The sequence below is a fragment of the Danio rerio genome, chromosome 4 (assembly GCF_052040795.2).
Source record: "Danio rerio strain M-AB ecotype USA chromosome 4, GRCz13ab, whole genome shotgun sequence".
Lineage (NCBI taxonomy): Eukaryota > Metazoa > Chordata > Actinopteri > Cypriniformes > Danionidae > Danio > Danio rerio.
Genome location: NC_141024.2, coordinates 76,041,468 through 76,068,120, shown reverse-complemented (window position 1 = coordinate 76,068,120; position 26,653 = coordinate 76,041,468). Strand labels below are relative to the sequence as shown.

Here is a 26,653-nt window from a genome sequence, read left to right as displayed (position 1 = left end):
ATGCCAAACGAACCGCGCTAACTGGGCAAACGAGACACGTTCTGAAACAAAAGTGTAGGTGTGAAAGCACCCTAAGTGTCATATAGGCTATAAGGAAAAAAAATTAGCATGTTCAGGTCTCTCTGGAGCATTTGGGATGAATGTTTGACTGCGTCTATCTAAATGAGGATGTTATAAAATAGGCTACATTTTCTACCGAGTTATTAACGGAGACCACTCGATGCACAATGCCAACAGTCGGTCGGTGAGTAAGTGAATATAATGAATGAGAACACACAGCCCTGTGCGTATAGACATATAATGTACTGCTGTACAGTAACATGTCATTTGTTTGATTCGGTTGTCTTCATTTTAATGCTCTCCTGATGATGATGCGATGGCGTGCTTTATCTGCCTGATTCCCGCTGAAGTGGGCGGGTTGTGTGACGTTTGATTCAAGGGACGTTCTGGGGGCGGGGTTTGCGTGACGTGTTGTGAGCTACTAGCCCGACAGTGGAAACGCGACATGATTCCAGCCTCACTGCTCAACCTCCCGAGCGATTGGCCCGATTAAAGCCCTGGCTTGCACTGGCCCGACAGTGACAATGCGGCTTTTGTGGCCTAAAGTTATAGAAGATGTTAAATCGCTAAAACACTGGCTTCACAATAACTGGAGCTCATCATGCACACCTTGTCAGAGAAACATGGTTGTGTGATCACAACTAATCTCTCCTGAAGACATGTGAAAACATGTGCCCTAAGTTATTATTTTCCTGCTGATAAAGCATGCGGGCGAAGCAGTGGCGCAGTAGGTAGTGCTGTCGCCTCACAGCAAGAAGGTCGCTGGGTCACTGGTTCGAACCTCGGCTCAGTTAGCGTTTCTGTGTGGAGTTTGCATGTTCTCCCTGCCTTCGCGTGGGTTTCCTCCGGGTGCTCCGGTTTCCCCCACAGTCCAAACACATGCAGTACAGGTGAATTGGGTAGGCTAAATTGTCCATAGTGTATGAGTGTGTGTGTGTGGATGTTTCCCAGAGATGGGTTGCGGCTGGAAGGGCATCCGCTGCGTAAAAACTTTCTGGATAAGTTGGCGGTTAATTCCGCTGTGGCGACCCCGGATTAATAAAGGGACTAAGCCGACAAGAAAATGAATAAATGAATGATAAAGCATGCGATGATGAACACTATTCACTATTTAGTGTACGTTATTTGGTGTATGAAGCTACACATTCTTACAAAAGGCCTTCAACTAATCCACTGAAGTTGTATGGCTGCATGTGTGGTATTTCCCCACGCTCCACCATGTACTCTGCCAGTGTTTTCAGCCAAAAATGAGAAAAGTTATTGTTGTGTAATCTGCGCCTTAATCTATTCTTATCCCACATAATGGATCTTAACTCAGGCCATAATCCGAGCCCTCCCTCAAGACAGAAGCTAACGTATGCTCACTATCTGCCCAATCAGATTACATACAAGGGTGAACTCGAAAAAGGGCGGAAATTGCTGAGTAAAACTAAATTACCAATACTGTAACCTTGTTACTTTTGACAGTAACTAATACTGTAACATTGTTACTTTTGACAGCAGCTAATACTGTAACGTCGTTACTTTTGACACCAGCTAATACTGTAACGTCGTTACTTTTGAAAGTAGCTAATACTGTAACAGCGTTACTTTTGACAGTAGCTAATACTGTAACGTCGTTACTTTTGACAGTAGCTAATACTGTAACAGCGTTACTTTTGACAGTAGCTAATACTGTAACGTCGTTACTTTTGACAGTAGCTAATACTGTAACGTCGTTACTTTTGACAGTAGCTAATACTGTAACGTCGTTACTTTTGACAGTAGCTAATACTGTATCATGAGTCTGATATCATGAGAGATTTTCCCGTCAGTGCTCTGACCGAGCAGCGCTGAAGTCACTGAAGGTGTGGATGTGGTTTTACTCTAAATGTGAGTTCTTCATATCTAAACGTTAAACACACTGATGAATGGTCAAAGTCTTACGCTCGTGTTCAGCTGATGGTTTCTCTTCAGTGTGAGTCTTCATGTGCTGTGTAAAGGTGCTGACATCACTGAAACTCTTCCCACACTGAGCGCAGACGTACGGCTTCTCCCCGGTGTGGCGTCTCATGTGGACATCGAGGCGTGCTTTATGACAGAAACCTCTTCCACACTGTGCGCATGTGTACGGCTTCTCTCCAGTGTGGACTCTCATGTGGACTCTCAGGGCTTGTTTATAAAAGAAACTCTTCCCACACTGAGCGCACGTGTACGGCTTTAACCCAGTGTGAGTTCTCATGTGTCTTTCAAAGTTGGGCTTTTGATTGAAACTCTTCCCACACTGTGCGCATGTGTACGGCTTCTCTCCTGTGTGGATTCTCATGTGGGCTTCCAGTGTGGCCTTATAACCGAAACTCTTCCCGCACTGTTGACAGGAGTACGGCTTCTCTCCAGTGTGAGTCCTCATGTGGGTGTCAAGTTTTCCCTTAAAGATGAAACTCTTCCCGCACTGTTGACAGGTGAAAGGCCTCTCTCTAGAGTGAGTTCTCCTGTGGACCTGCAGGCTTCGTTTTTGACTGAAACTCTTTCCACAATCACAACAGGTGAAAGTCCTGAAATCACCATGATGATCTTTCAGTTCGCTCAGCTCGTCACTCTCCACCTTCAGCACATCTAAAGAGAAGAAAGACAAACAGGTTAATCCCAGATAAAAGACACCAAAGACACGGTGGCTCAGTGGTTCGAGTTCCAGCTGGGTCAGTTGGTGTTTCTGTGTGGAGTTTGCATGTTCTCAATGTGTTAGTGTGGGTTTCCTCCAGGTGCTCCGGTTTCCCTCACAGTCCAAACACATGCGCTATAGGGGAACTGATGAACTATCCATAATCTGAGCCCTCCCTCAAGACAGAAGCTAACGTATGCTCACTATCTGCCCAATCAGATTACATATAAGGGTGAACTCGAAAACTAACTAACTAAATTAGCCTGCGTTTAATCCACAGCGTAAGTAAAGAGTGCAACAGGTGATGTCAGGTGACGGTACAACGGAAGTGGCCAGGCGGTCCGGTCTCCAATGAAATGTCCCTGTGCATGTTGAGCTCATTGCAGTTGAACTATTCAGGACAGATGGAGTGGATGAGCTGTGATGAGGACACTGTCGTCATACATCATGCTTATATTTACTCTACTTTTTAATTGAAACACCTTTATAAAGGATACCCGTTATTCATGCAGCTGCTTCAGTGTTCCTCAAGGTGTTTGTTCACATAAAATTGGTCCAATTTATTTTTAATGGGCAAATCACAGTGATCGCATTTACTCTAGAACTGGTTCAATGTACTGTACTGCTGGAGTGTAACGTAGACAATACAGATGTCTGTTCATTGTATTAGAAATAATACACTAAGAGCTGTTCAAATTAATACTACATCAGAAGTCAAGTAGACCCCATTCATTTCATTGTTGACTTTTTCTGAGTCTAACTGGTGCCCACTGCCCAAAGCCATACACCCAGCTACATCTATACATACAGCTACATCTATACACCCAGCTACATCTATACATACAGCTACATCTATACATACAGCTACATCTATACAGCTACATCTATACACCCAGCTACATCTATACATACAGCTACATCTATACATACAGCTACATCTATACAGCTACATCTATACACCCAGCTACATCTATACATACAGCCACATCTATACACCCAGCTACATCTATACATACAGCTACATCTATACATACAGCTACATCTATACAGCTACATCTATACACCCAGCTACATCTATACATACAGCCACATCTATACAGCTACATCTATGCATAGTTACATCTATACATACAGCTACATCTATACATACAGCTACATCTATACATACAGCTACATCTATACAGCTACATCTATGCATAGTTACATCTATACATACAGCTACATCTACACATACAGCTACATCTATACAGCTACATCTATACACCCAGCTACATCTATACATACAGCTACATCTATACATACAGCTACATCTATACAGCTACATCTATGCATAGTTACATCCATACATACAGCTACATCTATACATACAGCTACATCTATACAGCTATATCTATACAGCTACATCTATGCATAGTTACATCTAAACATACAGCTACATCTATGCATGCAGTTACATCTATACAGCTATATCTATACAGCTACATCTATACATAAAGCTCATTGTTGACTTTTTCTGAGTCTAACTGGCGCCCACTGCCCAAAGCCATACACCCAGCTACATCTATACACCCAGCTACATCTATACAGCTACATCTATACATACAGCTACATCTATACATACAGCTTCATCTATACAGCTACATCTATACATACAGCTACATCTATACAGCTACATCTATACATACAGCTACATCTATACAGCTACATCTATACATACAGCTACATCTATACAGCTACATCTATACATACAGCTACATCTATACAGCTACATCTATACAGCTACTTCTATACAGCTACATCTATACATACAGCTACATCTATACATACAGCTACATCTATACAGCTACATCTATACAGCTACTTCTATACAGCAACATCTATACATACAGCTACATCTATACATACAGCTACATCTATACAGCTACATCTATACATACAGCTACATCTATGCATGCAGTTACATCTATACAGCTATATCTATACAGCTACATCTATGCATAGTTACATCTATACATACAGCTACATCTATACATACAGCTACATCTATACATACAGCTACATCTATACATACAGCTACATCTATACAGCTACATCTATACATACAGCTACATCTATACAGCTACATCTATACATACAGCTACATCTATACAGCTACATCTATGCAAACAGTTACATCTATACAGCTACATCTATACAGCCACATCTATACAGCTACATCTATAAATACAGCTACATCTATACAGCTTCATCTATACATACAGCTACATCTATACAGCTACATCTATGCATACAGCTACATCTATACATACAGCTACATCTATACAGCTGCATCTATACAGCTAAATCTATACAGCTACATCTATACAGCTACATCTATACATACAGCTACATCTATACAGCTACATATACATTCAGCTACATCTATACATACAGCTACATCTATACATACAGCTACATCTATACATACAGCTACATCTATACATACAGCTACATCTATACATACAGCTACATCTATACATACAGCTACATCTATACATACAGCTACATCTATGCAAACAGTTACATCTATACAGCCACATCTATAAATACAGCTACATCTATACAGCTTCATCTATACATACAGCTACATCTATGCAAACAGTTACATCTATACAGCCACATCTATAAATACAGCTACATCTATACAGCTACATCTATGCATACAGCTACATCTATACATACAGCTACATCTATACAGCTACATCTATACAGCTGCATCTATACAGCTACATCTATACATACAGCTACATCTATACATACAGCTACATCTATACAGCTACATCTATACATTCAGCTACATCTATACAGCTAAATCTATACAGCTGCATCTATACAGCTACATCTATACATACAGCTACATCTATACAGCTACATCTATACATTCAGCTACATCTATACATACAGCTACATCTATACAGCTACATCTATACATTCAGCTACATCTATACATACAGCTACGTCTATACAGCTACATCTATTCAGCTATTTAGTTTGACACCTTTGCTGTAAACGTAATATATGTTTACAAATTATATATTAAATTACATTAAATAAACAAGAAACAGTGTTTTTCTGATCTAATTATTTCTAATTCAGAATTAATTTAGCTTGTTCTTTTTTAAACACATCTTTGAGAATGAAAGCCAACCTGTTATCTGCTCAGCATCTTCATGTTTGACTGTGAATGTGTCTTCAATCTTCAGGTCTTCACTCTCCTCTTTAATAAAGGCCATCTTTATAATAGTGGAGCTCAGTCGCTTCAGCAGGAGTTTCTCTGTCTGTTTAAGAGGAGAAGAATCAACACAAACAAGAAGAAATCAACACTAAACCTCTGTCTGTGTCTCAATCACTTCTCTAGCTCACTAGTCAGTTTGCACTGGAGGACACTCAATCACAGCTAATGAATCCCCTTATCAGACAGATAAACACACAGGACGTTCTCTCAACGTTTACGGTTTGCAAATGGATGAATTTCACAAGATATTTAATAATCTCGCCTTCATGAACATGCTGGCTCGTGAAAGCTCATCACTGATGTTTGTTTGTGATGTCAGAAAGACTCGGTGCTTCAGGGAATCACTTAATGATGTTTTAAAATACGCCATACAACTAACCCAGTAAAGTCTCTATTATCAAAGTGCACTGAAACGGAGGACGCCTGCAGTGTCTGTAAGGCAGATCAAGAGAGCCTTACTTGTTTATTTTCTGGATGTAAGGCTGTAAAGCAGTTTCTGGAAGCATCCAGCCAAATATACGTTTAAAATGACAAAACGTCTAATGAAAATAAAGTCTTGAATATATTAGCTGCGTCCCAAATCGCATACTTATGCACTATTCTACGCCATTTTGTAGTATAAATAGTGTGAGTAGTGTGTTCACACTGAAAACTCTAACAATAATCAGTGCACTTTAATTACCCGGATGATGCACTCATTCAGCCGCTAAAATGAAGTGTGTAATGATGGACACTTCACGCACTCAACGACCGCAGGTTACGTAGCGGAAGGGGCGGAGCTATCGGACGCACATGTTGAATAACTTTATTTATTTTGGATGGTGAAAGCAAAATTCTCCTATGAGAGTGATTATAGCGCCTCCCGATGGTGAATGCGGTTATACTCAGGGCAGGTATTATTTGATAATTCGGTCATTTATTTCACTGATTTGGCGACCGTCAAATCAGGGAAACGGGTTGAATTTCCGCTTAGTAAAAAAACATTAGTGTGCCATTTGGGACGCCACTACATACATATACTATCCTGCTGAGTGTGTAAGTGCATAAGTACATAGTGCATGAGTGCATAGTGTGCCATTTGGGACGCAGCTATTGCTAATCTCTTGATCTTGTTGGGAAATTTCTCATATCCTCTTTAGATCCAGGCTGTTTTTCTACAGGCATTTATTATTTCTCTTTGCTATTTGGGCTTGTTGGAACCTAATTAGAATAAAGATCTAAGCATCATGTTTTGGAGAATAATGATGTTCATATATGTGGACTCGGGCTCCCAATTTACATAAAACACTTTTTCCTGACTATTTTTATGCAAATATAACATCGATTTATTATTATTTTTTATTTGCATTAACTATAAGAGAGTAAAAACATTTTTTTTTCCCATTTTGGACAGTTGAAGTAGTGTTTAGGGTATTTGATATGCTGCAAAACAGTCGCAGGATGACACTGTGTGTCTGTAACAAGATATAAAGCATTTAAAGGCCCTAGCTCAGGCCCTAGCAGGATACACAAACAGAAGTTTGCTAATTATCTTCCGCGTTAACATTTTTTTGTGTTGATATTTTTATTTCTACTGTCAAATTGTTCATAAAGAAAAAAATCTGAGACATCTATCAATCATTACAGGAGTTCTTCTGATTCCCCTGTTAACTCTTAAACTGATTAGATGTAGAAATGCTGCACGTTACGCTGTGTGGACTTCACTTTTTTTATTTATTCAGCATCATTAGGTTCTTTTATGTTCATCTTTTATATTGGGTTGCTGTGTGCATGTTCCTGACGGTTTGAGCAATTAAAAAAATCACCTAATGAAGGATTTGATTCAATTCTCTATTGAGGTGAAGTTGGTAAAAACTAGAATGCTAAAAACTTCCGTTTACAGCGTGTACAACTGGTAATTTGCGCTCCGAAAATGGATTTCAATGACGTTTTTAATGGATAAAATTGTGCTACATTGCATTTGTGAAAAATGTTCTGTTTTGGTTTGATTTTCAGAAGATTTTTGGAGTACTGTTTCATTGTGAGTGTGGATTTAATTAATGACACCACAAAATTACAGTTTTTTATATATAGCAAAGGGGTAGTTACCCTCAAAATAAATATTAACCTGAAAATATTTTATTGAACATCAGAAAATACATTTTACATTTTTTTTTTCTCATTGATGTTGTACATAAATGTATTTATTACAGCTTTTACAACTTGTCTTTTTTTAAAGAATAAAATATATGTATAGAGTTTGCTTGTTTTGACACATTATCTAAAATATGTGGCTAAGAAATGCTTGAATTGGGCACGTAAAAATAAATCCACTGGTTATTACAGAAAATAATCAGTGTTTTACCCTGTGATACTCTGAAATTTCACTGATAATGCTCTTAAAAAGTTTTATTTGACGTGGTGAAACCTGCAGAAACCCTGTTTTTACCCAGACATTTTAAAAAAATACTTTAGAGCAGAAATCACAATACGGTGACAATATACTCTATCCAAGTTATCATACCGTCAGAATCTTATACCGGCCCATGCCTAACCATGGTAAACACTATAAGGAGTGTGTCACAAGCGGTCACTGAGTGAATGTGCCAATATTGAACCAACTTTACCTCAATTGTAATTAACCATGAGTAATGGTGTACTTTAATGGTCATTGGCTGCTAATATGATTTTGCTATTTATAATTATGATTATTTTTACTATTATAATTAATGAAAGTCTGAATGTGCGAATATTAAACCAATTTTACCTCAATATCTGCACGTAAGTTACTGTACTTACTGCGTCGACTCTTGTTCGATGAATTAACTAAAGACAAACGAAATGAGACGCACGGCTTTACACAAGACCACCAACAGCGTTAAATAGAGCTTGTCAGGGTTACATCCGATAGTAAATCCATTTAGAGAATCCTAGAAACTGAAGAACACAAACCTTCTTCAGCCGAGGCGCGCATAAACAATACAGCGCGGCGGCGGCGCTGCCTTATGACGTCACACCAAAATGAAAGTCATATGGAGGCACAACTCTGAAAATCAGAAACAAAATCTAAATCAACTAAACAGTCATTTATAAAATCAATTAAAATACTCAGGACTATGTGATATTTCAGTTTTTCTTTTTTTAAATATCTGCCTACCGTTCTGTGTTTGTCTGTCAGTATGGGCTGCAGTGTGGACTCGTGATGGAGGAATGTAATGTAAATGCAATATAACAAAGAGTGAAACATTTGAGGGGGTCTGAATCAATGTCTGAATACTTTCCGTACCCACTGTATACAACGAATCTAGATATATCCAGACAGCATCAAACAGAAAGACTAGATATTTCAATGAGTTTTTATTTTCGAAGATGAATTGAAGCAATCAACAAAAATAAAGAGCAGCCGAAAACTGAAATGCTGCACTCAGCATTTATTAACTCCCAAACTTTCTTCTGTTGAACACAAACAGAGAATACCTTGAACTATAGAGCTCAAAAGGACGCGAATAAACAATGAAATGACCTATGTAAGTTTCCAACATTGTTCAAAGTATCTGCTTTTGTCTTTAACTCTAGAAACTCAGAATGGTTTAGAGAAAGTGGAGGATAGAGTAAACAAAGGTATATCTTTGATAATGAACAACTTTTCCCAGTACTGGGTCGCAGCTAGAAAGGCCATCCGCTGTGCAAGACATACCCCGGAATAGTTGGCGGTTCATTCCGCTGTGGAGACCCCTGATAAATAAGGTATGAATAAATAAAAACCTGAATAAAGACAGTAGTGATTTCTAGATTAACTTTGACTTGTGTTTGATTTCAGACAATACAACAAACATTATTTAATGTCAGGATTTATAGCGTTTTAAATAAACACGTATTCCAATTTAGGTTCCTGCAATTTCAATAAAAGCGGGAGCAGTAAAGCATTTACCAGCGTGTAGTGTTGCCGTTCCTGTTCACAACACTGAAAAGACGTTTAGGGACTGAAGAAATCAAGTGATGAAGGGTTTCAGGTGTCATTTTGCCCCGTTCTTCCTGCAAACAAGTCTTAAGGTGGACAACAGTATTCAAAATGCGCCACACATTCTCTATTGGAGACAGGTCGGGACTGCAGGCAGGCCAGTCCAGTACCTGTATCCTCTTCCTCCAGAGCAGGACTTTGTATTGTTTTGAATTGTTGAAATATGCATGGGCGTAAAACTTTACACGATAAGAACAACTTCATAATTCAATAAGCGACGACAAATATTTAATTATAGATAAATAAATCATTTATTTTAATATTTGATGAATATGTTTACTTCGGAGAAGCTGAAGCCAGATTAATAATACATGGAGCAACTCCAAAAGTGTATCATCCTTTTAAAATTAATTAAATAAGAATAAGAGGGGGCGGCACGGTGGCTCAGTGGTTAGCATTTTGGCCTCACAGCAAGAAGATCGCTGGTTTCAGTCTGTAGGCTGGGTCAGTTGGCGTTTCGGTGTGGAGTTTGCAAGTTCTCCCTGTGTAGGCGTGTGTTTCCTCCTGTTTCACACATGCGCTATAGGGTAACTGATCAACTAAACTGGCCGTAGTGTATGAGTGTGTGTGTGAATGAATGTGTATGGGTGTTTCTCAGTACTGGGAAGGGCATGCGCTGTGTAAAGCATATGCTGGAACAGTTGGCGGTTCATTCCGCTGTGGCGAACCCTGATGAATAAAAGACTAAGCTGAAGGAAAATGAATGGATGGATAAGAGGATGTAGTGGGAAAACATCAAACAGATTGTTCATTCATTATTTTCTTTTAGGCTTAGTCCCTTTATTATTCAGGGGTCACCACAGCGGAATGAACCCCCAACTATTCCAGCACATGTTTCATGCAGCGTGTGCCCTCTTTCCCTCTATGTTAATCTCCCACAGGTCTGAACAGCTCCCCTGTATGAGTTCTCATCCGCATCTTCAGCTTCAGTGTTCTTGGAGGATCTGTCCAGTCCGCACAGGGCCGGTGCGTCCATAGAGGCGACCTAGGCGGCCGCCTAGGGCAGCAGAATAGAGAGGGCAGCGTCCCTGAAACTACCCTCGCCACCCGCGCCCTCATCTGCGTCTAGGGTGGCAGAATAGAGAGAGCGGCGTCCCCAAAACTACCCTCGCCCACAGTTATATCCGCGTCTAGGGTGGCAGAATATAAAGAGCGGCGTCCCCGAAACTACCCTCGCCACCCGCGCCCACAGTTATATCCGCGTCTAGGATGGCAGAATATTGAGAGCGGCATCCCCAAAACTACCCTCGCCACCCGCGCCCACAGTTACATCCGCGTCTAGCGCGGCAGAATAGAAAGGGCAGCGTCCCTGAAACTACCCTCACCACCTGCGCCTCAGTTATATCCGCATCTAGCGCGGCAGAATAGAGAGGGCGGCATCTCCGAAACTACCCTCGCCACCCCCGCCTCAGTTATATCCGCGTCTAGCACGGCAGAATAGAAAGGGCAGCGTCCCTAAAAACTACCCTCACCACCTGCACCTCAGTTATATCCGCATCTAGCGCGGCAGAATAGAGAGGGCAGCATCTCCGAAACTACCCTCGCCACCCCCGCCTCAGTTATATCCGCGTCTAGCGCTGCAGAATAGGAAGGGCAGCGTCCCTGAAACTACCCTCGCCACCTGCGCCTCAGTTATATCCGCGTCTAGCGCGGCAGAATAGGAAGGGCAGCGTCCCTGAAACTACCCTCGCCACCTGCGCCTCAGTTATATCCGCATCTAGCGCGGCAGAATAGAGAGGGAGGCATCTCCGAAACTACCCTCGCCACCCGCACCTCAGTTATATCCGCGTCTAGCGCGGCAGAATAGAGAGGGCGGCATCCCTGAAACTACCCTCGCCACCCGCGCCTCAGTTATATCCGCGTCTAGCGCGGCAGAATAGAAAGGGCAGCATCCCTGAAACTACCCTCGCCACCTGCGCCTCAGTTATATCCGCATCTAGCGCGGCAGAATAGAGAGGGAGGCATCTCCGAAACTACCCTCGCCACCCGCGCCTCAGTTATATCTGCGTCTAGGGTGGCAGAGTATTGAGAGTGGCGTCCCCGAAACTACCCTCTCCACCCGCACCCACAGTTATATCCACGTCTAGCGCGGCAAAATAGAGAGGGCGGCGTCCTCTAAACTACCCTCTCCACCCGCTCCTCAGTTATATCCGCATCTAGGACGGCAGAATAGACGCCTCCCCCGTTTTCACTTTAGGTTTGAGGGCGGCGTGACCGTCCTTTGCCTAGAGCGGCAGTTCAGCTTGCTCCGGCCCCGAGTCCGCAGCTGACGGGAGTCTGTAAACTGTGTCTCCTCCTGTGAGCGTTGAGGCTCATTTTATGACTGAAGCTCTTCCCACACTGATCGCATTTGCAGGGTTTCTGCTCCAAGTGAGTGTTGATGTGGTAGCTGAGGTTTACTTTGCAGTTGAAGCTCTTCCCACACTGACGGCACTTGAAGGGCTTCTCCCCGCTGTGGCTGCTCATGTGACACCCGAGTCTGAAGTTGGTTTTGAAGCTCTTCCAACACTGGCCGCATGGAAACAGCTTCTCTCCGGTGTGAACGCGCATGTGTGTGTTACGGCCGGTCACGTACGTGAACCTCTTACCGCAGAACGTGCAGGCGTACGGCTTCTCTCCGGTGTGGACCCTCATGTGGTTGTTGAGCTTCTGCTTCTTGCTGAAGCTCTTTCCGCACTCGGGGCAGCTGAAGGGCTTCTCTCCGCTGTGGATGTTCATGTGCTCTTTCAGGGTGATGTTCTGGATGAAGCTCTTCCCGCACTGAGGACAAGAGTACGGCTTTTCTCCGGTGTGGATCTTCAGGTGTCTTGTAAGATGTGCTTTCTGAGAGAAGCTGACCCCGCAGAGATGGCAGGTGTACGGCTTCTCTCCGGTGTGGACTCGCCTGTGTTTATCGAGGTGTCCTTTCTGAGTGAAACTCTTCCCGCACTGATCACACGTGTACGGCTTCTCTCCAGAATGGACCCTCAGGTGCCGCTTCAGGGCTGCGTTTTGAGTGAAACTGTTTCCACACTGTTGGCAGGTGTACGGCCGCTCTCCCCTGTGAACTCGCATGTGGATCTCAAGATCGGGTTTATGACTGAACGTCTTCTCACACGGACCGCAGGGGAATCCACCGTTAGGTTCGGCCATTAGAGTTCTTTCATGGTAATCGTTGCGTTTCCCATACCGATCTTTCTCTTCAGTTTCATTATTCTCCTCTTTAAACACCAGCTTATCTACAGAGAAGATTAAATGGAGATTAAGCCCAGTTTAAAGTCATCAACAGCAGACATGAAAGTATTTATGCATCAAAACCAATCATGTTAGAGCACACGTGTCAAACTCAGTTCCTGGAGCGCCGCTGCTCTGCACAGTTTAGTTCCAACCCTAATTAAACACAGCTGATCAGACTACTCGAGTCCTTCAGGCTTGTTTGAAACCTACAGGTAAGTGTGTTGAAGCAGCATTGGAACTAAACTCCAGGAGCTGAGTTTGACACCTCTGTGCTAGATCTTGTAAGCAAGTATGGAGTGCCTCAGGGTTCAGTATTGGGTCCCCTGCCTTTCTTGTGGCATTTTTGTTTCGCACACGCCACTTGCATTTTACATCATTTTGAAGTTTAGTTTTTACGTAGAAACAGCTACAGAAGAGTATTATTGGTGCTTCAATAAAAAACTAAATTGAATGACTTTCATTATTAAATGTTTAGAGCAGGGGTGCCTAATCCTGGAGGGCCGGGGTCCTGCAGATCAGCTGCAACTTGCTTTAATTCACCACACAGTTTCTAGGACACCAAATAAAGAGTTTGATTAGCTGGTTTATTCATTCATTCATTTTCTTGTCGGCTTAGTCCTTTTATTAATCCAGGGTCGCCACAGCGGAATGAACCGCCAACTTATCCAGCAAGTTTTTACGCAGCGGATGCCCTTCCTGGGAAACATCCACCCACACACTCATACACTACGGACAATTTAGACTACCCAATTCACCTGTACTGCATGTCTTTGGACTGTGGGGGAAACCGGAGCACACCCACGCGAAGGCAGGGAGAACATGCAAACTCCACACAGAAACGCCAACTGAGTCGAGGTTCGAAACCAGCGACCTTCTTGCTGTGAGGTGACAGCACTACCTACTACGCCACTGCCTCGCCCAAGTTCTCATAAGGTCACGAGTTAAATTGATAGGCTTGGGCATTGGGTGTACCTTCATGCGCTACGAGTCTCAAAGTAGATACAGTTTGAGTGCTGGGTTGAATGTAGTTACACTAATAGTCACTTCATGACTTGTGTAATCTTTCTCATAATGATGTCTGCAAAAAAGTACAGACATTTCTGTAAATACCTATAAACCTTAACTCCTGGTCAAGTATGTGGTAGCATATTGATAACTTGATTCTCTCTCATGGACCCCTTCTAGCGTGATTTGGGCTGAAGGGGTTAAAAGAGAAGATCAAACACAGTATCGGCTGTTATGTGAAACCTGCCATGCAAATTATATTAATGATGACCTTTAATGACATCCCAACCTTAACCTGTAGGGATTATTAAGGAGATGACACACCATTTGCAATTATAATAGCTTAAATCTCACATCGAACTTACTGACACCTTGCTTTGTGCACTGGTGGATGGTCATGTTGGAACAGGTAGAGACCCACCCAAAACTGATCCCACGAAGTTGGGATTGTTCAACATGTCTGGCACAAAGGTAAATTGACTATAAGCTGACATTTCTGGTCAAGAGCACATCGAGGACAGAGGTGGAGCAAGGTGCACAATTGAGATAGCCAGAGGGAGAGTTAAGAGCCAAGATGGAGTCCTTAGCTCAGGGACTGAAGGTAGAATGACTAGACAGAGCTAGCAAACCCAAACCGGCAGATATAAACAGCTGAAGCTGAGGTGAGGAACAGACAGTGACCAGTAAAGGAGTAAGGGTGGACAGAATGAATCCAATACTATACTATCAAAACAGAGGGACTAAATACATAAGGGATAATAGGGATGGGAGTCCCCACACCACAATACTACTACTGTATTTTCACTGGCGTTCCTCTATTAATACTCTATAGAAGGCAAAATATGTTTAATAAGGTGATGAGTTCTTCTCGTTTTGGCCATGTTTAACGATATAGCTAGCCTATATATTGCTTTAGGCTGGATTTCGTCCTCAACAGTGATGGACGTCTGTAAGACTTCCTGTTTGTGGAGGACCCGTTGAGCAGGACATAACGCACACCAGTGTTCTGTGGAGCTAATAAACTGTTCATGGAGAGATGCAACAAGTCGGCCTGTCTTACATTTTGCTTTTAGTATAGTTGTGCGCTTGTTTGAGTTTATTAGGTGGAGCTTGCGAACGGCTTGCCCGGATTGGATGATGCAGGTGACATCATTGGGAGCCCCTGTATTTAAGCTTGACACCAATAGTGGCTCTCTCTCTCACTCACTAGCTGTGTTTCCATCCAAAAATGCGAACTAAATTTATGCGCAAACTGTATTATCGCATGAAAGAAGTGTAAATAAAGCAGCGTTTCCATCCGACGAGTCAAAGCAAACAAAATCGACACTTCTTGATTAACTGGTGCCAAATATCAACAGTAAAACTGCAGTAGGAGAAGCTGCTTCAATCTTTTCTTTATTTAATAGGTGACTTGCGCCTTAGAACGCAATCCTGACATGCAGGGAACGCTCGGTGGTGTTTGAAGGTGTCAGACGCGGAGCACAGACGCTCTGGAGGTCATTAATTATATAATAACACTAGTACTGAAATGGTTTTGGTGTTTTAGAATGAATAAAAAAACAGTTCAGATGTTCTACAGTGGGCTCAACCTGCTGGTTTGTCCATTCACACACATTTTCATCATCACGTGATCTCTTGTAACAGAATCACATGACCTGTTTTAATGCGCATGCTGGAATTTGTGCGATAAAAGTCTTTGTGTCACAGTTTGTGCGCATCTTTTCTTATCGAATAAAAAGTTTATCCTACTCAGTTATGCGCATCATGGCGTTTCCTTCAATCGTTTTTAAATGCGCATATCCAAAATGCACAAAAAAATAATAAAATCGGTGGATGGAAACATAGCTACTGTCTGGCTGGCGGTGCTCCACGCGTGCCAGGATCGCTCTGCTATCGCTTTTTTTTTTTTTTTTTTTGATTCTCTAACATTCGCAATGTGTTAACTATTTTGCTTAGTTTGTTTATTTGTTTATTTTGACACTCGTTTATTTCTGTTGCTGGTAGTGGATATTAGCTTTTCATAGTCACGTTTAGTTATTTATTTAGTACATCAAGGGACGCAATGGCCCGAGAGATTGACCTGTGTTTATTTTTATCACAGGAGCTAGGTAAGACCTCTCCTGGAAGAGCTGTAGTCAGGGAACACTTGTTGTTTAGCTGTCCTGCCTGTCTACTGTTATTATTTAATAATTAGTGTTTTGTCTTGTAGCGTTGATTTAATAGAGATTAAATACAGAAGTCAGCATTATTCGCCCCCCCTGTTTGAATTTTTTATTTAGCTTAAAGGGGCTAATAATATTGACCTTAAAATTGTGTTTAAACAATTAAAAACTGGTTTATTCTAGCCAAAATAAAATAAATAAGACTTTCTCTAGAAGAACAAACAATATTAAACATACTGTGAACATTATCTTGCTCTGTTAAACATTATTTGGGAAATATTTAAAAACGACGTGAATAATTCTGACGTCAACCGTATATTATGATATTATGATTACATTAATAGAATCAGTTTAATATTTTGGCCCTTGACACGGACATTCAACACAACAACAAAATACAGGATCATTTAACTCAGTAGCTTAAAGTATTAGACTTGGCTCCTTAAATTAGTGTGACTGATTTATTGTGTTTACATAAGAAAACAATGTTAATCTGGGCACTGAGAAGAATAGAGTTATAAGGTAACTTCAAGTATTCAAGCTTCATATAAAAAGCCAGAAACTAAGCTTTTATTTGGCACTGCACCTCTTCCTGTCACGGCTTTGCAATCAAAAATATGATTATAATGGAAGTCAATGGGGCAAAAACAGCCACCAACATCACCAAAGGGTAGTAAATTTGCCCATTTTTGAGTGTGTTGTTAAGTTTTTGGATATTTTCAAAGCATTTTCTCAAAATATGTGTCAAAATAAGATTGTCACCAAAAATTCATTACATTTTCTGAAACGCATGGAAAGTTGTGGGCAAATTAAGAGTCAAAATCAGCCAAGAGTGGATGAAAACGACCCAACAGCACACAAGGGGTGAAATTAAAACAAAAATAAACATACTTACACTAAATAATCATTATGTAGACTGAATGAAAACTAACCAGTGAGCTCCTCAGGTTCCTCTTTCTTCAATGTGAACACTTCTTCAATCTTCAGGTCTTCACTCTCCTCTTTAATAAAGGCCATCTTTATAATAGTGGAGCTCAGTCGCTTCAGCAGGAGTTTCTCTGTCTGTTTAAGAGGAGAAGAATCAACACAAACAAGAAGAAATCAACACTAAACCTCTGTCTGTGTCTCAATCACCTCTCTAGCTCACTAGTCAGTGCACTGGAGAATCAGTCAGTCACAGTTAATGAAGCACAGCCCCTGAACAGACAAATAAAAACACTGAAGAGAATATGAATACAAACTGTACTGGCATTTATTCATTTGAACAATATATTTAATTACACTTAGTTCTTCATCTACACCAGTGATTCGGTGAATCATTTAGCGAAGCATTTGATTCAATTGACTCGTAGTATTTTGAAGCTGAATTCATGTTTCTGATGATCTCACTGACGACACAGGAGCGAAATAAGACGCGGGGTTTCACAAAATAACAGTCAGCACTTTTGCATAAAGCATTGCTGTGTAATATTCCACAGAAAAAGCAGTTTTGAAAGTATTAGATACCTAAGAACACCACCTTTCCTCAGCAAACGGAGCAGGGCAGTCTGCGCTGGTCTGTGACGTCATTCACCAAAATAAAAGTCTTGTCTGAAAAACGCCAAAAACACATAACATTTAAACTCAATAGGGTTAATAAATCGATCAAATTTAAAACTAAATCTTGACGGATTTTTATTTACATACACCTGTGTTGTCTTTGACAAAACTGTTGGAATTCAATTTATACTTAAACTAATGTAAACAAGTAGCATAATGCATGTTCCCTCATACATGTTTTTGAACAATGATTCAATACGCAATATTCATCTATAAATAAGACACATAGCAAACTAAACTAAACTGAATGTGTACGTACTGAATTTATTTAACTCACCAAACCAGCATACTCGTCTGCTCTTAAGCCTCATTCGCAGTATTAGCGATCTTGTTGCTGCCTTTCATCCTTTGTGGCGATTAAGTCGCTAGTTGGTGTTCATGTATAATGTTAACCGTCAGCAGATGAGTTTTCCTTCACTGTAAATACACATTGTGGAGGCAAAACACTAAATACACAGGTAATTAGTATATACCTACCTGTGTTGCATAGCTTGGCTCACAATATACTGACACTGATGAAAATATGGAGGTGTTTATTTCTGTTTTACGTGCACACTAAAGTATCCTCATAGCTTAATAGCATTAAGATTGAACCACTGAAAACATACGGTGTGTTTTGACATGTTTTGTGATATTCTTCTGGGTTTTGAACGTCTCTGGGCCCCTGCTGCCTATGGAAGAAACTCAGATTTCACCTTAAATATCTTCATTTGTGTTCAGATGTATGAAGTTCTCAAGGGTTTGAAATGATTCGAGGGCGAGTAACTAATTATATCATCATGTTGAATTATAGCTTTTAATTTCACTGCAATTATTCAATGACTAACTTTCATGTTCATACGTGTGTGTGTGTGTGTGTGTGTGTGTGTGTGTGTGTGCATAAAACACATACAGATGTATAACTTTATATTATATCTTTATTTATATTGAAGCTATAGATATATCATTAAGGATGGGGAAAGAGTTGATTAAGTAAATGACAAGGGCATGCCATAATTTGTAAAACCAGTTCTTGAATGACAAACTTTAGAAGAGGGGTGCTGGAGGGCCGGTGTCCTGCATAGTTTAGCTCCAACTTCCTTCAACACACCTGCCTGGAAGTTTAAGTATACCTACAAAGAGCTTGATTAGCTGGTTCAGGTGTGTTTAATTGGGGTTGGAACTAAAATATGCAAGACAGGACCGAGTTAAGACATCCCTGCTTTAGACAGTCAAATGCATACACAGGCTGCAAGCAGGATGAACATAAACAGAAGGTTTTCTTTTATAGTCACCGACTATCCTCAAAACAGCATTAAAGAGAAGCCCAGACGAGCTAGAATTCCTCAGATCTTTGGTGTAAGCCTCAAGTTTTTCTAGAAAGTGGTCATTTGACTGAACCACACGTGGACTGAGGGCACTTGAGCAATTGATCACAATAAAACTAGACAATTTCCAGACTAATACGTGCAGAAATTCAATAAAATACACTTTTTTTAAATCACAATCAAGCCTTTGGAGGCAGTACAAAATTTCCAATTTTGTCTTTCTTATAATGTCTGAGTATCTTGTGTGAATTTCTTTCCAAAAAGCTTAGATTGTAATCACAGTCTCAAAATATGTGCACCGCCGTGCCAACCTCTGCTTTACAATAGAAGCATACCTAGAAGAATTTGAAAAAGTTAAACTGGGGTTAAATAAGTCTGACTTAAATACGTAGATGCATATATTATTTTACCATGAAGTAAAATGTAAGTTCTTTTAGAGAAAACACTTTAAGAGACCGATAACCAGTCCACACATTTCGCATTATATATATATTCTTATATTTATTTATATATATATTCTTATATATATATATTTTCTTTTTTTTTTTTTTTAGAAAACTGATATTGCAGCAGAGGACTCTTATTTTGAACTGAGGATTATTTCACAAGCTCAGATTTGTTTGATCAATTGATAGAAAGGGTTAAATATTTTGTAAAATCGCGTTGTTAAAGGTGTTGTCGCAGACTTCAAATGCAACCCATTTCAGCAACTGACGTCATGATCATGGTGTGAGACAGAGAAGAACAACTGCAGAAAGAATACACACGTGAAAAAACAAGACTGAGATTAAACACACACCATGACAGAACTGGACTGTGACATAGACCTAATACAAAGAGCTGCTTCCTGACACTTCCCAAAAAGAAAAACAAAATCCCAGGTGGGAGATGGAGCAGAGGCGGGCAAAGAGGGATGAATGGAGGACCTAGGCCATGGAGCAAATTTGGGCATGGGGCGTAGAGATTTAGTGGACCAGGAGCAAGTTTCAGTGGACCTGGAACATGGAGCAGAGGCGGACCTGTAGCATAGAGATGTAGTGGCCCTGGAACCTGAAGCAGACCTGGGCTTGGTAGGTCAGGCCACTCAGAAACCATGACAGGGAGACAATCAAAACAGAAGGCCCTCTAGACCAGGGGTCACCAATCCTGGTCCTGGAGGGCCGGTGTCCCTGCAGGGTTTAGCTCCAACTTGCCTCAACATACCTGCCTGGGTGATTCAAGTATACCTAGTAAGACCTTGATAAGCTGGTTCAGGTGTGTTTGATTAGGGTTGGAGCTAAAATCTGCAGGACACCGGCCCTCCAGGAACAGGTTTGATGACCCCTGCTCTAGACAGACTGGTGGAGCCATCTTGGGAGTTGGTGGCTGACTCTGGCGGTGACCATCTCAAGCAGGGATGCCCAATCCTGTTCCTGGAGATCTACCTTCCCCCAGAGTTCAGCTGCAACCTTCATCAAACACATCTGACTTTAAATACCAAGTGCTCCTTCAGGTCCTACTTATTTAGTTTAACTACGTTTGATCAGTGTTGGAGCTGAACTCTGCAGGAAGGTAAATCTCCAGGAACAGGATTGGGCACCTCAGATCTTTAGAGTTGGGAGCTAACTTATCTATGTAACTGGCGAGTCTCCCTGCCGTCTGTGTTTGCCGGTCACAGCAAAAAGTATTTAAGGGAATTCTCCTCCTGTCCAACAGTAAAAGCCAAGCTGAAAATGTCAAAATCTTTGCGCAGTGACCCATGAAGACCATCATGAGTGAAGGCTGCTTTTAAATATTTGTTTAGCCCATAACAAAAGAAGTCAATGATCGCATATCTGATAAATCAGTCGCGAGCAATGCCCAAATAATCCTGTATGCAGAGAGATGCTTATCCTGATGATTCCAGATGATGTGCACTGCAGGAACCAAATTTTGGGTAGCCAGCATTTGATGTCAGCCATGAATGGGGCATGATGCCAGGAGTGAGGTCCAAATGAAGCTTGATTACTAGAATAATCTAGCTGGCAGGCAAAAACAGCCAAGGGGTAATCCAAAAAGTATTCCAATATATAAGTCAGGGTCAGGGCAGGCAGAAAACAAGCATGAATCCAATACAGTCCAATAGCAGAAACACGACAGGGCAAAAACACAAGTTCTAAGTTCCTGGAAAACATCTTGAAATTCTATGTACTCCACACAGGTGAGATGGCCTGATCATCCACCTGTTGGTGACAATCTTTTACTCTCCATTTGCACCAGACACCTTTTTATTAGCACCTCTTGGAAACACTTTGCAATTCTTAGTGTACTCCACACAAGTAAATGGGCTTGAATATATGTAAATGTGAAACCAAACTCTCAAATCAGTTTGTAACATTAAAACAATACTGTGCGATGAGTGTTGAAGCAAGTTGGAGCTAAACTCAGCAGGGCATCGGCGCTCCAAGACCAAGTTTGGACACCCCTGTAAGTCTCTAGTAGGTCTTGTGGGCACTCCTGATTTCTTGACGTTCAAACAATAATCACATTTATGAGTGGATCATTGTTCATGCCAGTCTCATGTTTGTTGAGTGTGGATGGTTTCTCTTCGGTGTGAAATTTCATGTGACTTGTAAGGTGTCCTGTTTGACGGAAGCTCTTTCCACACAGCGTGCAGCTATACGGCTTCTCTCCGGTGTGACGCCTCATGTGGACATCAAGTTCTTGTTTTTGACGAAAACTCTTTCCACACTGCGCGCAAACGTAAGGCTTCTCTCCAGTGTGGACTCTCATGTGGACATTAAGGTTTTGTTTATGACTGAAACTCTTTCCGCACTCTTGGCAGGTGTAAGGCTTCTCTCCGGTGTGAGTTCTCATGTGTCTTTCGAGGTTTGCCTTTTGGATGAAACTCTTTCCGCAGAGCGTGCATGTGTAAGGCTTCTCTCCGGTGTGGGTTCTCATGTGGGCTTCAAGCTTTGGTTTATTACTGAAACTCTTACCACACTGTGGACAGGGAAAAGGTTTTTCTTCGTTGTGATATTTTATGTGGTCTTTCAGGTCTTGTTTTCGACTGAAACTCTTTCCACAGTCTTGGCAGACGAACGGTTTCTCTCCACTGTGAGTTCTTATGTGTCTGTCAAGGTTTGGCCTTTGAATGAAACTCTTCCCACACTGTGTGCAGGTATAAGGCCTCTCTCCGGTGTGGACTCTCATGTGGACTTCATGTTTTATCTTATGCCTGAAACTCTTTCCACATTGTTCACAGGTGTAAAGCTTTTCTCCATTGTGAATGCTTCTGTGATTTTTAAGGTCCTGTTTTTGACTGAAACTCGTTCCACATTGTTGACAGGTAAAATGCCTTTCTCCCATGTGTATTCTTCGGTGGACTTCAAGGTTCGGCTTCCGACTGAAACTCTTCCCACAGTCTTGGCAGCTGAAAGGCTTTTCACCAGTGTGAGTTCTTAAGTGTCGTTCAAGGTTTGGCTTTTGAATGAAACTCTTCCCACAGACGGTGCATGTATAAGGCTTTTCTCCGGTGTGAATCCTCAAGTGGGCTTCAAGTTTTGGTTTATGACTGAAACTCTTTCCACAATACTGACAGGTCAAAAGTCTATCTCCAGTGTGAAATCTGATGTGTCTTTTCAGCTCCTGTTTTTGACTGAAACTCTTCCCACATTCAGGGCAGATAAAAGGCTTCTCTCCAGTGTGAACTATCCTGTGAGCGTCAAGTTTTTGTTTCTGATTAAAACTCTTTCCACAAAGTTGACAGGTAAAGGGCTTTTCCCCTGTGTGAATTCTCCTGTGGATTTCAAGGTTCAGTTTTCGGCTGAAACACTTCCCGCAGTCACAACAGGCGAAAAAACGGTTAGATTTGGTTTTCTGAATCTCTTCCATGTTTGCAAAACTTGTCGTGAAATCATAGTGTTGCTCATATTGATCTTCGTCATCTTTCAATTCATTCAGTTCATCACTCTCCACCTTCACCACCAGCACATCTGAAGTGAAAAACAAACATAAACACGTTTAGCTCAGTGTAAAGCAGAAGTGTCAAACTCAGTTCCTGGAGGGGCACAGTCTTGAAGAGTTTAGTTCCAACCCTGCTTCAACACACTCACCATTCGGTTTCAAACAAGCTTCAATTAGTTAGATCAGGTGTGTTTAATAAGGGTTAAAGCTAACTGTGCAGAGCTCCGGCCCTCCAGAAAATGAGTTTGACACCTGTGGTTTAAAGGCACAAAACAACAGACATGAAATTTAAAAAGAAATCCAAAAGCAGTTAAACTAACAACAAGCTTGGCAGATCTTATAAGCATGAAGTCACTGAAAGATGCATGTCCTGTAATCTCAAATCCAACCAATATAAAGTGTTGCTCATTACTACACTCCTAAGCTTGTTAGCAAACTCCTTATCATTTTGAGGAGGTTCTCAATTCCGGTCCTTGCCCACATTTTGTATGTTCTCCTTACTTAACACACCTAAATCAGACCCTCAACTGATCCATTAACTGATCCTTGCGAGTCAAATAAGGCAGGGAAGTCCTGAGGACTGGAATTGAGAAACAAGGAATCAACCAAAGAACACTTGGCTTATTAAAGAGCAGGGGTCAGCTTGGTAACGGTGACAAGTGCAGGCAGGGTTTAGAGCAGCGGTCACCAATCTCATTCCTGGAGGTCCAGTGCCCTGCAGGGTTTAGCTCCAACTTGCCTCAACACACCTGCCTGGGGGTTTCAAGTACACCTAGGAAGACCTTGATTAGCTTGTTCAGGTGTGTCTGACTAGGGTTGGAGCTAAAATCTGTAGGACTCCAAGAACAAGTTTGGTGATCCCTGGTTTAGAGCATAGGTCTCAAACTCAGCAAGCTATGCACGGTTTTGATCCAAACCTAATCAAACAGCTGATCCAACTAATCAAAGTGTTCAAGACTATTATGGACTATTAAGCAGGTATGAGTTGGAGGTGGTTGGAGATAAACTATGTAGAGCTTCGGCCCTCCAGGAAATGAGTTTGAGACTGTTGGTTTAGAGCTTTGGTGTAAAACTGGCTTTATAGTTCCACCTTTTGCATTCCGCCATGAAAACGTCTGATTTGCTGGAATGTTCCACAATCTGAAATATTGTAATGACTTCTTTTATTCTCTTTTCAGTAAAACTGCTTTGAGACAAACTACATTGTAATGCTGTGTTCACACCAGACGCAGAACGCGCGGATAAATCATGCTATTCGCGCGTAAATTGCCGTGTGAACATTTGAGTTTACTCACTTCATTCGCGCGTCAAACCCCGCTTCATTCGTGCGTCAAATTCACTTCAAAATAGACCCCGATTCGCGTGATGGGCAGGGCCTCTGTCTGCCCGGTGACTCTAGCTTCATAGCTAAACGGCTAACATGGATTTTATTAAGAAAATAACAGTGTTTATGTGCTTTATGAAGACCGAAAAACAGCGTTGATACGTTTAGGATCCTGTCTGAGTCCACTACATGCTTTCAGGGGTGCATCCAGCTCTGCGAGCTCATAAACTCCTCCAGAAACTGAACCTGGATGACGGAGGCTTTTAGCAGTGCTTCTGACTGAGCCAAGCCCAGTTTGATGACTTGTTGTCGGTATCGTCTGGCGGATTTCCCCTGGGACACCATCAACAGGTTCTAAGTCACAATCACGCCCCCACAAGAGCAAGCTTCTGATTGGTTAAAGTGGCGTGAATGTCCGCTGAAGTTCAGATTTTCGAACTCGAGAGATTCGCGCGAAACGCTTGTTAAGCGCATCAAATGTGCAAACCGCTCAATTCGCCCCACGCCAATCGCGCTATTCGCACCGTGCCATTCGCGCGTATCGCGCCGCAGGATGTCTATTCACACGTTTGCATTGACTTATCATGTAAATCACTCACGCTTGATGCGCGTTCTGCATCTGGTGTGAACGCAGCATAAAAGCACTATGGATAAGAAATTAGTTAAACTGAACTGGATTGTTAGCAACATACTCCTCATAATCCTCCTGGATATACATTTTCCCATAATATTTATGGTACACTACAGAACGGCACACTTGCAAGCTAAATAAAATGAATTAAAGTAAAAGTTATTAAAATGTTACCAATAATTCAGTGAAAATTTGTTTAATCAAGTAATATGTAAGACTCTTTCATGAAAAAGCCAAAAAACACCAGGACAGGCTTATGTATTTAAACGCCGTTATCAAACTAGGCATTTGTTTGTTGTGAATAAGCGCCATCTAGTGGTGTTTCTGTCATTAATTACTCGACAGATTAATCAAAATTAAAACAGGCATTAGTGGCAACCCTAATAATCATTCATTCATTTTCTTGTCTGCTTAGTCCCTTTATTAATCCGGGGTCGCCACAGCGGAATGAACCACCAACTTATCCAGCAAGTTTTTACGCAGAGGATGCCCTTCCAGCCGCAACCCATCTCTGGGAAACATCCACAAACACGCTCATACACTACGGTCAATTTAGCCTACCCAATTCACCTGTACCGCATGTCTTTGGACTGTGGGGGAAACCGGAGCACCCGGAGGAAACCCACGCGAACGCAGGGAGAACATGCAAACTCCACATAGAAACGCCAACTGAGCCGAGGATCGAACCAGCGACCTTCTTGCTGTGAGGCGACAGCACTACCTACTGCGCCACTGCCTTGCCCAACCCTAATAATCAAATAATTATAGTAATATTATAGTTTATTAACTATAGTTATTACAATGATGTGCTTAATCAACATACATTGCTTTAATGTGTTGACGTGAGATATTGGCTACAATAATATTGGAAAAATAAGTTGAGCTCTGATTTCAAGTATCATGACAGGTATATGTTAAAACAACACGTCTTCAGCTGTGTGTATTTGTAGTTTTCTCAATAAAGTGCGACTCAGTATGAGGTTAGAAAATCCTACAAAATCAGCTTATGATCACACATTAACAGCTGAGCTTCATGAATAATGTCAAAGCCAAAACTATCATGTCTGTCTACATGAGCTTCCATGTGCAGAAAAGTCACTTTACTGAGGCGCTCATATGACATTCTCCAACAACACCCTTCATTAGTGTCGATCTGTAGCTGTGAGAATGAAAGCCAACCTGTTTGCTGCTCAGCATCTTCATGTTTGACTGTGAATGTGTCTTCAATCTTCAGGTCTTCACTCTCCTCTTTAATAAAGGCCATCTTTATAATAGTGGAGCTCAGTCGCTTCAGCAGGAGTTTCTCTGTCTGTTTAAGAGGAGAAGAATCAACACAAACAAAAAGAAATCAACACTAAACCTCTGTCTGTGTCTCAATCACTTCTCTAGTGCACTAGTCAGTGCACTGGAGGAGAATCACTCACAGAAGCACACAATGATCAGACAAAAAACTGAAAACAATAGAAACAAACTATACAGGAAGTTGGTATTTTAGCATTTATGCTATGAT

The 26,653-nt window shown here is 41.5% G+C and overlaps 2 protein-coding genes and 1 long non-coding RNA gene across 4 annotated transcripts in view; 1 reads left to right on the top strand and 2 right to left on the bottom strand.

Moving 5' to 3' along the window:
• LOC148682569 (uncharacterized) overlaps positions 1 to 26,653 on the top strand; it is a 1,090,975-nt gene that overhangs the window by 953,059 nt on the left and 111,263 nt on the right. The gene's annotated exons all lie outside the window — the stretch shown is intronic.
• Positions 1 to 26,653, bottom strand: part of LOC147845323 (uncharacterized) — a 41,325-nt gene that overhangs the window by 14,299 nt on the left and 373 nt on the right. The window contains exons 2-6 of the mRNA XM_087249991.2: positions 26,323 to 26,452; positions 21,757 to 23,217; positions 17,291 to 17,458; positions 12,671 to 13,193; positions 1,987 to 2,510 (exon numbers count right to left, since the gene is read on the bottom strand). Coding sequence (XP_087106117.2) covers positions 1,987 to 2,510; positions 12,671 to 13,193; positions 17,291 to 17,458; positions 21,757 to 23,217; positions 26,323 to 26,407 — 2,761 coding nt within the window. The 5' untranslated portion in view covers positions 26,408 to 26,452. The remainder of the gene's footprint in view (positions 1 to 1,986; positions 2,511 to 12,670; positions 13,194 to 17,290; positions 17,459 to 21,756; positions 23,218 to 26,322; positions 26,453 to 26,653) is intronic.
• LOC148682576 (uncharacterized) lies at positions 17,493 to 19,334 on the bottom strand. The gene is made up of 3 exons (XR_015943184.1): positions 18,235 to 19,334; positions 17,658 to 17,948; positions 17,493 to 17,598 (listed from the first exon to the last, which is right to left on the bottom strand). It is a non-coding gene; the product is annotated as an uncharacterized LOC148682576 (long non-coding RNA).